General features: G+C 40.4%; 1 protein-coding gene across 2 annotated transcripts in view; it reads right to left on the bottom strand.

Annotated features, from left to right (window-relative positions):
- Positions 1–9,290: 9,290 nt before the first annotated feature.
- galnt7 (UDP-N-acetyl-alpha-D-galactosamine: polypeptide N-acetylgalactosaminyltransferase 7) overlaps positions 9,291–13,322 on the bottom strand; it is a 126,191-nt gene continuing 122,159 nt past the window's right edge. For both annotated transcript variants that reach the window (XM_073048003.1, XM_073048002.1), the window contains exon 12: positions 9,291–11,053. In XM_073048003.1, coding sequence (XP_072904104.1) covers positions 10,916–11,053 — 138 coding nt within the window. In that variant the 3' untranslated portion in view covers positions 9,291–10,915. The remainder of the gene's footprint in view (positions 11,054–13,322) is intronic.

The following is a 13,322-nucleotide window of genomic DNA, read 5'->3' as shown; positions in this document are numbered from 1 at the left end:
CCAAGTCCTTATGGTTGTAAGTAATCTCAGAAGGGTATTTAGTCTGTCCTGTTCGTTAGCATGCATTCCTGATTGCCACTAACTCAATTTATACGATACTGTTTATTTCATTTCTGAGTTCTACTGAGAGGGTCAGTAACTTTAAATTCCTTGGTGGTATCATATCAGAGTGCCTCTACTTTCTTAGAAGTTTGTGCATCTAAAACTTTGACTAACTTCTATAGGTGCACAGTGACTGGTTGCAAAATGGCCTGGTATGGAAACATCTATGCCCAAGAATGGAAAAGACTACAGAAAGTGGTGTATACAGCCTAGTCTATCACAGGCAAAGCCCACCCTATCATTGAGCACATCTGCAAGGAGTGCTACAACAAGAATTCAGCACCCATCATCAAGGATCCCCATCATTTAGCCCAAGCTTTCTTCTCACTGCTGGTATTGGGAGCCTTAGATCCCACACCAGATTCAGGAACAGTTATTACCTTACAATTATCAAGCTCCTGAACCAACGTAGATAACTCAGCTCTGAACTGATTCCACAACCTCTGGTCCCACTTTCAAGACTCTACAACACAAATCTTCAGTATTATTTATTTATTTATCTACCTATGTATTTATTTTTTGCTTTCTTGCACATTGATTGTTTATCTTTTTCATTGATTGCATAGTATTACTTTATTTTCCTATGAATGCCTGCAAGTAAGTGAATCTCATGGTGTCATATATGTACTTGGATAATAATTTTAATTTCAGCTTTGAACTTTGAGTTTAATTGTTGGTTCAAGAGGGTATTGATTCAGAATCATATCTCGTACAGATTCTATACTATCAAATGTCATGGTGTAGAAGGTAACATAGAAAATAGAACATAGAAATCTACAACACGTTACAGGTCCCATCAGCCCACAATGTTGTGCCGACCATGTAACCTACTCTAGAAACTGCCTAGAATTATACTATTGCAAAGCCTTCTATTATTCTAAGCTCCATGTACCGATCTAAGAGTCTCTTAAAAGATCCGATTGTATCCGCCTCTACCAACATCGCTGGCAGTGCATTCCACGCACCCACCACTGTCTGTGTGAAAAACTTACCACTGACATCTGCCTTGTGCCCACTTCCAAGCACCTTAAAACTGTGACCCCTCATTTTATCCATTTCAGCCCTGGGAAAAAGCCTCTGACTATCCACACGATCAGTGCCTCTCATCATCTCATACACCTCTATCAGGTCACCTCTCATCCTCTGTCGCACCAAGGAAAAAAGGCCAAATTCATTCAACTTATTGGTATAGACAGAACATCAGTAAACGTTTATAATAATCACACATGTCTGGATGAAGTTCCGTCTGCCACCGTTACACCCAAATTTCCTGCTGATATATGTCCCACTGTTTCCTTAAACAGCCGTCTTGGCTATCTACAACTCCACCAATTTTCATGTCATTTGCACCTTGCTAATCAGATCACCTTGGACTCAGAATCAGGGTTATTATCACTGATTATTTTTTTACTGCTTATTATTATTTACTTATATAGTGAAATTTGTTATTTTGTGGAAGTGGTACAGTACAAGACATAAAAATTATTCTAACTTACTGTAAGAAATGTCCCGCTTGGTGGCGCAATATTATCAGCGCCGGACTCTGGAGTGAAGGTTCCCGCGTTCGAATCCAAGTCGGGTTGAGCGTCGAGCTAGCAACTCGGCCTCGTAAAACCAAGAATAGCTTGCTACAGAAACACCGTCATGACAGTGCCCCGATAACTCCACTGCCGAGTTAAGGGCTATTCTTCTTCTCTCTTCTACAATAAGAAATACATAAAAGTAAATAAATAGTGTAAAAAAGAGCAAGACAGCGAGATACTGTTCATGGGTTCATGGAATATTCAGAAATCTGATTATGGAGGGGAAGAAACTGCTTCTAAAACATTGACTGTGCATCTTCAAGCTCCTGTACCTCCTCCCTGATGGTAGCATGAGAAGAGGGTATTCTTATCTAAATCATTCATGTATACACACTGGCCCACTTTAATAAGTGTAGGAGTGGAACCCAATGTGGTCATCTGCAGCTGTAGCCCATCCACTTCAAGGATCAACTGTTGAGTGTTCAGTGATGTTCTTTTGGCACATGACTGTTGTAATACATGGTTATTTGTGTTACTGTCACTTTCCTGTCAGCTTGAACCAGGCTGGCTTTTCTCCTCTGACCGCTCTCATTAACAAGGTATTTTCGCCCACAGAACTGACACTTGCTGGATGTTTTTTTTGTTCTGAGCACCATTCTCTGTAAACACTTGAGACTGCTGTGTGTGAAAATCCCAGGAGATCAGCAGTTTCTGATATACTCAAGCCATCCCATCTGGCACCAACAATCATTCCACAGTCAAAGTCACTTAAATCACATCTCTTCCCCATTCTGACGTTTGGTCTGAACAACAACTGAAACTCTTGACCATGTCTGCATGCTTTTATACATTGAGTTGCTGTCACATGAATGCCTGATTAGATATTTGCATTATCAAGCAAGTGTATAGGTTTACACAATAAATTGGCCACTGTGCATATATTAGATTCAACAAAGCCCTAGACACTGATCCCTGTGGAATACCATTTGTTTCAGACTTCCAATCAGAAAAAATATCCATCCATCACTAACTCCTGACTCCTAGCACCAAGGGATAGTAGTTAATAAGCCATACACAATTCTGGGGTTTATCAATGTATACAAACAGTAGTAAATTCATTTCAGGTCATCTCATTGTAAGAAGATGTGAAGGTATAGAGAGTGTCCAGAAAAGATTTCTGGAAATAAGTACCTACAGTTATAAGGATAGATTATAGGGGCTGGGTTTGTGTTCTCAAAGAGAAAGCTGTGAGAAGACCTAATAGAAATGTGTGAAATGATGTGGGGTCTAAATAGAGAGGACAGATAGAGGTCAATCTCTTTCGTAGGTTTGAGATCATCTGCATAAACTAAAGGGGGAAAGAATTAATAGTGACATGGGTAACGTATCTGGTTGGAATGTTATCATTCATTTTGAGAGGACTAGACTGCAAGAATGTACAGCTGACGATTTATGAGGCATTGGTTAGACTGCACTTAGGAGTGTTGTGTACAGCTTGGGCCTCATATCTAAGAAAAAATGTGCTGGCATTGGAGAAGGTCCAGAGGAGGGTTATGGGAATGGATCTGGGAACAAAAGGGTTAACAAATGAGGAGTGTTGGATGGTTCTCGGACTGTACTCATGCAGTTTAGAAGAATCGTGGGGGAGGGATCTCACTGAAACCTATTGAATATTGAAAGGCCTAGATAGAGATGATGTAGAGAAGATGTTTACTGTGGTGGGGGACTCTAAGCCTCAGAATAGAAGGATGTCCATTTAGAACAGAGTTGAGGAGGAATTTCTTTAGCTCGAGGGTAGTGAATCTGTGGAATTCATTGCCATAGATGGCTGTGGAGGCCAAGTCATTGGGTATATTTAAAGTGCAGGTTGATAGCATTGTGATTAGTCAGGATGTCAAAGGTTATGGGGAGAAGGCAGTAGAATGGGGTTGAGATGGGTAATAAATCAGCCAATGATGGAGAGGTGGAGCAGATTTGATGGGCCGAATGGCTTAATTCTGCTCCTGTCTTATGGAACCTAGGATGCATGCCTGCAGATGTGATGGAGGCAGGCTTCATTATGTCTTCTAAGAGGGAATTGGATCAAATTCAACTTTATCATGGTTCAAGTTTATTATCACGGGGATGTATAGAGGTGAAGTAAAAAGTGCCATGAAGATTAGTTTGTTGCAACAGCAGCACAGTACATTACAAGCATGACAAACACGAAGTACTTCAATTTAAAATGACAAATTATTCATCACGTACAAAACAAAATAAACACAACGACATTAGTACAAGTTGAGGAAAATAAAGTCTGTGGTAGAATTAGAGGCTTTCAGGTCCATTCAAGAATCTGATAGCAGCGGAAAGAAGCTTTTGTTGAACTTTGAAGTGCGGGTCTTTGAGTTCCTGTACCTCCTGCTTGATGGCAGCAACAGGAAGAGGACATGGCCTGGCTGGTGAGGGTCCCTGATGATGGAAACCACCTTGCTGAGATATTGTTTGGTGTAGATGTACTCGATGGTGGGGTGAGCTGTACCTGTGATGGAATTTGCAGAGTCCACCACTCTTTGTAGCCTCTTGTGTTACTGTGCATTGGAATTTCCATACCAGGCCATGAAGCAGTCAGTCAGCATGCTTTCCACTGTAGAGCTGTTTTCAGTCCTTGAAAATATTCTAAGTAGAGATGCTGGTGTGCTTTCTTCATGTTGTATCCACGTGCAGGAACCTGGATAGGCTTCTAAGATGTTCACACCCTACCCAATGCAGACCTTTCAAATGTGGATAGGCGTGTGTTCATCTGCCTTCCCCTTCCAAAAGTCTACAATAAGCTCTTTGGTTTTGCAGCTGTTAAAACACAAGGTTTTCCTTACAGCACCACTAACCAGCTGACTATCCTCCTGTACGGGTCCTCATCACCATCCATGATTAGACCAACAGTGGTGTAATCTGTGGATGGTGTTGGTGCTATACTTACACAGTTATAGGTGTGGAAAGCAAGGCCCTGTAGGGTGCCTGCATCAGTCATGAGAAATACATTCAGTGGCCACGTTTTTATGTACACCTGCTCGTTAATACAAATAACTAATCAGCCATTCATGTGGCAGCAACTCAATGCACAAAAACATGCAGACATGGTAAAGAGCTTCAGATGTTGTTTTGATCAAACATCAGAATGAGGAACTACCTTGTCTGTTCGTCCCTCCCCACTGATCTCCCTCTTGAGAACAAGTGCTATACCTACTCCTATGCCTCCTCCCTCACTACCATTCAGGGTCCCAAACAATTCTTCGAGGTAAGGCAACACTTCACTTTTAAGTCTGTTGGGGTCAGCTACCGTATCTAGTGCTCTTGGTGTGGCCTCCAGTATAATGGTGAGATCCAGTGCAGATTGGGAGACTGCTTCACTGAGCACCCACGCTTTGTCTGCCAGAAAAGGTGGGATCTCCCACTGGGCACCCATTCTAATTCCACTTCCCATTCCCATTCTGACATGTTAGTCCATGGCCCCCTCTATATTGATTTTTCGAACTTCTGGTAATGAACCCCACTTTCACCATTCCCCATTTCTATCTCTCACCTTATCTCTTTACCTGCTTATCACCTTCCTCTGGTGCTACACTCCCTTTTCTTTCTTCCACGGCCTTCTGTCCTCTCCTATCAGATTCCCCCTCCTCCAGCTCTGTATCTCTTACACCAATAAACTTCCAGGCACTCTACTTCATCCCTTCCTTCTCACCCAGTTTCACCTATCAACCTTGAGGTTCTTCTTCCCCTCTCCCCACTTTCTTACTCTGACTCCTCATCTTTTTTTCCCAGTCCTGATGAAGGATCTCGGCCCAAAATGTCGACTGAAATCTTTTCCACAGATTCGACCTGACCCATTGAGTTCCTCCAGCATTTTGTGTGTGTTGCATGGATTTCCAGCATCTGCAGATTTTCTCGTGTTTGTGGTCAGAATGGGGAAGAAATGTGATCTAAGGACTTTGACTGTGGAATGATCGTTGGTGCCAGACAGGGTGCTTTGAGTATCTCAGAAGCTGCTGATCCCCTGGGATTTTAACACACAACAGTTTTTAAGAGTTTACAAAGAATGGTATGAGAAACAAAAAACATACAGTGATCTGCAGTTCTGAGGGCATAATTGCCTTGTTAATGAGAGAGGGCAGAGGTGAATGAATCGACAGGTTTGAGCTGCTGGAAAGGTGACAGTAACTCAAATAACCTCATTTTACAACAGTGGTGTGCAGGAGAGCATTGTTGAATGCACAACATGTTGAACCATGAAGCTGTTGGGCTACAGAAGAGAAGACATACGAGGTTCCATTCCTGTCCCTAATAATGTAGCCATCGAGTGTATATGGTGAGGAAGTATTTACCAGGCCCTGAAGAAGCTGGGTGATGGGATGGGGCAAGGGAAATGCACTTGTAGAAGTTGCGAACACAATGGGCTGAATGGCCTTCTATGCTGTAATAACCCTACGATTATAATATATCACTTGTGTGAACCCCACCCCTCCCATCTTTCAGAATAATGCCACAGGAACATTTACTTCCACCAGGAAGGGTAGGTAAAGCCTTAGATAATATGTAAAATTAGAGATGCAGCATGCCATCAGTACGTACTGGGCTGGAATAGATAGCATCTGTGCTCTGGGATAAGACTTGAATCCACAACTTCTTGACTTGGGCCCTTGTCATTGTAATCAGCCAGTACTTCCACACCCAAACGCTTCTGAATCAGGTTTATTTTCACTGGTAATAGTTGTGAAATTTGTTGTTCTGTGGCAGCAGTATAATGCAATATATAAAAAAGTACTATAAAACTATAGTAAAAAAAATAAGTAATGCAGAAAGAGAGCAAAAAGTGAGGTAGTGTTCATGGTCCATTCAGAAATCTGATGCTGGATGTGAAGATGCTGTTCCTAAATGCTCCTGTACCTCTTTCCTTGATGGTAGCAATGAGAAGTTCTGATGCTGATTCATCTTTTGAACTCCTTGTGCAATCATTAAATCGACTTCCGATGAACTTTTTGCGGAAATGTCGTTTGAAAGCAACAGAGACCACAATTGCCTGTTTGCATGCACCGCCCCCCCCCCCCCCACCGTAAAGGATCATCTCAGCAAAAGAGTCTGTCCCAGCAGAGAGAATTCCCCATGAGCACAAGAGAAGATGGAAAATAGGAAGTCAGTAATAGGGAAGCAAACCTGGAAGTGATAATCCTTGGCTGATCAGAGGGGGATTCTGCCCTCCGTGCTCTGTCAATGGGGCTGTCATTTTTAGGTGATGAGGGAATGGAAGGATTTGCGAACAATGTAGCACTGTGGCCCATGATCAGCTCAGCTGTGGACGTACTGAATGACAGGGGCAAGGTTGAGGCACAGACTACCTCTGCTTTATATTTTATGTTTCTTTTTAAAGCAGCCCACCATCCAAATTCAAATGGGAAATGGTCGTCAGATAGAAACTGAACCAAACAGTCTCAAAGAAAAATATTGAATATTCTTCCACCAGCTAATTAAACTGTACTTTCCAGGTCGTAATTAACTGCATAAAAACAATCCCCCCTCATGCTACAAGTTGAGTACCCTTTATCTGAAATCCGAATTTTTTTCCAAGCACTGTCATGATGTCACACAAATGGAAAATTCTACATGATGCTGGGAAGGTTCCCTGGCAATGCACATCACAGACAGTTCAGAGGAATGACCTCACATATGTAATGAACAGAGATATTGAAAAAAAGAAAAAAAAAACTGCAAAAAGCAAAAGATAAAGATCTCGACCCTGTATTGAAAGAATGCATTTGTCAGCAGTGAACATGTGCCACTAACGGTATGCTGATAGTGAAACAAGCAAAGATCTATCATGACGAAGTGAAAATTGAAGGTAATTGTGAACATTCAGACTGGTTGCAGAAATTAAGCAAAGGCATGGCATTACATTTTTAAAGCTTTAAAGAATGTTAAAGTGTCTGATGATCATGAAGCATTGGTAAGTTTGTGAAGATTGCTGCTGGTGAAAATCTAACACCAGAAGAAATCTACAATGCTAATTTTTTTATATACCTTACATTAAACCTTAAAAAAAGTAAAACATAAAAAGTGTGCTGTAACCCTTTAATCAAAACATGGCATCGTAGGTGGAGACTAAAAGCTTGCCGTTGCTTGTTGTTCGATTCAGGTATTCTCCTGATGCTACAGTGCTGGTTTTGTTACCCTGCACACATTATATTTTCACTATTAATGTTATGTAATAATTTTTACTGTTAAATACATATGTGTGATGAACAAGTGTAAGACTGTTTACTGTTAGCGCATAAATTCAGTCAGAAATGGTGGTGATCCCAAGCTATTCATTATATATTCCAAAATCCGAAATCCAAAACTCTTCTGGCCCCAAGCATTTTGGATAAACGATACTCAACCAGTATTACCAAACTGGGATGCTACCGAAAATAAAATTCTCAGAGCCTCTGCCATAACTTTGTTGTTTGGAGAGTGGGACTGGGTGGGGTGGGTGGAATCGAGATTACGTAGGTGAAGGGAGCAGACCAAGTTCTTTGGAAGAGAAAAACCAAACCCACGTGCATGTTTTTTCACTTGTGTTAATCACTTTGCTTTGCAGTTAATCTGGATGACTACAAATGGAAAAAAAGAGCAACACCACCACATATTCTTTATGTAGTGTCCAACCTGACAGTATGAACATCAATTTCTCCAACTTACGTTAACTTCTTCCTGCTCTCTTTTTCCATTTCCACACCTGGTCCCCTTCTTGTGCTTTCTCTGCTCCTCACCTCCATCAGGTGCCCCTCCTCCTTCCCTTTCTCCTGTGGTTCACTCTCCCCTCCTATCAGATTCCTCTTTCTTCAGTCCTCTACCCTTTCCACCTCCCAGTTTCTCACTTCATTCCTTCTACCCCACTCACCCACAGTACATTCCTCTCACCAGGCTTCACCTGTGGCACAGGTAGCATAGCTTTGTTGTACCTGCAACCCAGGTTCAACTCCCACCGCTGTACATTTGTACATTCTGCCTATGACCGTGTGGGTCTCCTCCAGGTGCTTCGGTTTCCTCTCACAGTCTAAAGACGCATCAGTTGATAGGTTAATTGGTCATAGTAAATTGTCCCATGGTTAGGCTAGGGTTAAATTGGGGGATTGCTGGACGTATCCTGCACTGTATCTCAATAAATAACGTTACGAAAACTGTACACATACAAACTATACAGAATACGAGGCACAGAATTAAGCTTTTCAATTCTTCTGATTGACAATTTGCACAACTTTCCTCCCACCTCCCTTCTAATTCTATTACCTTTCATTATCCTGGCCTCTTCCCCCTTCTTTTCCAGTCCTGATGAAGAGTTTTAGCCTGAAACACCAGCTCTTTACTCCTCTGCAGAGATGTTCCCTGACTTGCTTGAGTTCTTCCAGCATTTTGTGCATGTTACTCTGGATTTCCTGCATCTAGAGAATATCAAATTTATTATATATTTTTTTACTTATGAACTTACTAGAATTTATAACATTCCTCCCACTTACTACCCACTTACTACCCACTTTTTTCACCACTCTTGGCATGAGCAAGTTTGTCCCAAATTTTCTTACTGAATTTGTTCGTCACTATCTTGTACTTATGGTTGAAAACTATGAACATACTGAACATTGGCAAAGACTGTTTAAATATGTTGTTGTTGTTTTTATTTGGCTTGATGACAACTTCAGAACAAATATACAGCAGAACAAACAACCATTCGAAATTTGAAGAGTTGGATATCATTTCCATCCCAAATTTTAGCCCGTTTAAAGTAATCCCCATTTTACAGTATGTACAGGAATCGCCATTTGTGGGAATATTTACAGTCTGTCAACAGTTGCGCGTAACCAAAAGAAAACTTGCGCAATAGATTCAAGTTATAAAGGGAGTGTTTTGGCTGATGAATTTTGAACCTCCCTCTGCAATCATTTACAGAAAGCTCTATTGCAGCAAAGTGCTCAACTTAAATAGTACAACAACCTTAAGTAATTAATGTTTTTTATCCATAAGTGCTTATGGAAAGAAAAATAACTTATATTTTGTGATCAACTGCTGCAGCCATGACATTATAGTATAAAGTTAAATACCTTTATTCCTACCAACATTCAAGTACATCGTAGAAAAATATATTTCATATGGCACAGAGTTTTTCAAGACCAGCTAATTTCCCAAATGACATATTTGCAGCATTTTTATATAAAACTGTATGGAGGAATGGGTCATCTATGGAAAGAGAATTTGAGCGACAAATTCAAGATGTTTAAAAAATGGTAGTGCTAGATTATCAATTAGTATAAAACACAAACATTTTAAGATAAATATTCATTCTTTTAATAAATAGCAAGCTTTACTGCTTAAAGAGGCTAAAGTAGCAAAGATCCAAACGTAAACTAGCTGAAATCTTGGAAGGATTTTTGAGATCATTTCTAAAACAATGATGGAAATCAGAATTTTTTCATCTTTTTGACAAAGAGTTTAAAGATTGCCAAGTTCAATTGACCATCTGGTATGGAGCGAGTATTGGAGACACTGGACCCAAGGGGATTGTACAAATTCACAAGGTTTAGAATGATTTTTACCACATCTTATTTCTGTACTTATCGTTAAAAGGAATGTAATGTTTATTTATAATGATCAATGTCTGCAGCATTAATAGCACCTTTTCCTTTTGGCAACGGACATTGTTAGAATCAAATTGATATGGGCAAAGAACACCATCACCAACTCCTCCCTCCACCAATAGCAAAGTTTCAAAATAACCATACAAGAGCCCTTGGAACCTCACAGATGACCACCCTCAATATCAGAGACAATAGTTATTGGATAAAAAACACATTTTAATGGAAAAACTTGGGCTACCTGTGATGTATATACTGGATAGTTTAGAACTTAAAATCCAGCTCTGATCTAACTGGGGAAATTAGATGACCCTAATTACAATGTACCTACTGAAACAAATTTATTGAGGAAAAGCAACCAACGTTGAACGCCCCTGAGTGTTATCCCCCAAAGAATTGGATTGCACCTTATTACTAAGGTAAAGTTTGTCAAGATAACAGCAAAATAAGTTGTAAACATCTAAGAACTTTCAAGGTATTAAAAAATTATACTGTGATTTGTAATTACATAATTTTGACTATTACATAATCACAATTTTTCTAGATCCTTCATTGAAATGAAAGTGTCAAAAATATTTACACACTAAGCTGTACAGTTTTTTGCAGCAATATACAGATAATTTTCATCTTGTACATTTACATGACAAATCACACCGCCAGCAGGTTATTCATCTCCCACTTTTGCGAGGTCTTTGCAGAATCACAATCAGAGATGAAAACTTGGTGAAGCACTTCGGAGCGATCTAAGCACTTGCCCGTTGGAATGTGTGTGAATCTATGCAGTGTCTGAAAGGAAAGATGGAGATACTTCACTGGTTGGCACTGAGGTTATTATTTAGAAGGTGAATTTGGTACAAAGGGGTCCTTTGCAGGCTGGAAAGACGTAACGGTTGAGAGTACCCCAAGGATCAGTTAGAAAGTCATAGAGCACTACAGCACAGAAAGAGCACAACTAGCTCATGCCGACCTGTTTTTCTGTCTAATACCATCTACCTGCATCCAGATCACAGCCCACTATAACCAACCCAACCATATACTTATCCCAACTTACCTCAAAGTTGCAATTGAACCTGCGTTCACTACTTCCACTGGCACCCTATTCCACACTCACACCATCCTCTGAGTGAGTTAGCTTTCCCCCTGAGGTTCCCCTTAAACATTTCACCTTTAAGAGCCAATCCTTGGCCATTTACTCTCCAAATTCATAATTTGGAGAAGGGGCAGAGTGGAAGCTATCTGAATCTGCTTATGACAGAAAAAGGCAAAAAAAACAGTTGCAGTGGATATTCAGAGTGATTGGATTCAGGTTCAGATTAGTTTATTGTCATATGCACGAGGGTGTAATGAAACTTTTGTTAAATTAGGTAAGCTGAGTGTATAACACTTAGCAAATGTAGTGTGTAGCACTTAGTAAAGTGTGAGATCAGGCATGTCAATAGGGGGAAATCAAAAAGCAGAGTAATACCCCAATTATGGTGTATAAGGGAATTATGTGTTCTTGGACATGAAACATGCAGTTAGCAGGAAGGTGCACCAAGTCATTAAGAAGTAAATAGTGCAATGACCTTTACTACAATAGGACTGGATTTCAAAATTACCGTATTGTTAAAATTGTACAGGGATGGGTGGGCTGCACATGTCCAATTTTGATCCCCTTGTCCTTAAAAAAGGTTAGAATAGCATTGAGTAAGTCTGCAGAAGATTTACTAAGCTAATTCCTGAGAAGAAAGATTGCCTAATCAGCAGTGGTTCAAAAAGTTAGATGTGCATTCTCTTTAGTTCAGTGGAATAAGGGGTGATCTAAATTAAACATACAAAATCTGAGTAAAATTCTCTTAGTTAGGTTGCATTTTAACCTTTACATTTCATACCTTTATTGAATCTACCCATTCCCAGTTGCTTCTTTTATGGGGAAAATATGGGAGCGTGATAAATTAGATGTTGAGATGTTTCTACTAAGGAAATCAGTGTTGAGATGTTTCTTCTATTTGGAGTCTCAAATGAGGGGACACACTTACAAGATCATGGAGCAGTCATTTAATTTGAAGTATACAGTAGAGTAATACCTTCTCAGAAGATCGTAAATCTCTGGAATTCTCTTCCTTGAGGATTTTGGAGGCTAGAACAGTGAAGCGTTTAAAGAGAATGCAGATTAAGTTTTGAAGGATTGGGAAAACTTGGGACTCCATGGAACTGACACAGAGGAAAGATGAGGCCTAGCGCAGATCAGCCATGATTATATTGAATGATGGTGGCGTACTCCTGCTTCTTGTGTTTTCAGTCATGCACAGACTTTTGGATGGTGGTGTGGAGATACATCTCTACCAAAGGAGGTGTTCTATCCCTCCGTTAGCCGAGAGGTCACCCCTGGGAAAGGTGTAATACCCTGCTTAGCTCTCTGATCAGGGTTACGTGAAGCCATGAGAGCAGATGGTAGATGGTCACAACAAAAGTCCTGGTTATGTGGGCCACTGATGCCAGGCAGACAATCTCTGAGGAGAACTGATAGTGGTTGGGGTCACCCGTCTTGAAAAGACATTACCCAGAAGAAGACAATGGAAAATCAGTTCTGTCGAAAGATTTGCCAAGTGCAATTATGGAAAGACCATGATCACCCACTTCATACGGCACAGCGAACAGACCTAAAAACAGTATATAACAGCTAACCACATTCCCTCTCCTCCAACTAAACAATAATCTTTAAAGTGATTAACATATTAATGGGAATATTATCGGTACAAAATAGTTGACTCTTCACTCTTGCTACAATCATAACCACTTAATGAAACAATAAACTCTTGTCAAGTTAGGTTGAACAAGTTAGGTCTTTATTCTTTGAAGCGTAGAAGGTTCGAGGGGGGACTTGATAGAGGTATTTAAAATTATGAGGAGGATAGATAGAGTTGATGTGGATAGGCTTTTTCCATTGAGAGTAGGGGAGATTCAAACAAGAGAACATGAGTTGAGAGTTAAGGGGCAAAAGTTTAGGGGTAACACGAGGGGGAACTTCTTTACTTACGAGAGTGGTAGCTGTGTGGAACGAGCTTTCAGTAGA

Source organism: Hemitrygon akajei, chromosome 6 (genome assembly GCF_048418815.1).
Source record: "Hemitrygon akajei chromosome 6, sHemAka1.3, whole genome shotgun sequence".
Taxonomy (NCBI): domain Eukaryota; kingdom Metazoa; phylum Chordata; class Chondrichthyes; order Myliobatiformes; family Dasyatidae; genus Hemitrygon; species Hemitrygon akajei.
Note: the sequence above shows the minus strand (reverse complement) of the source record. Positions and strands in the feature narration are given on the sequence as shown.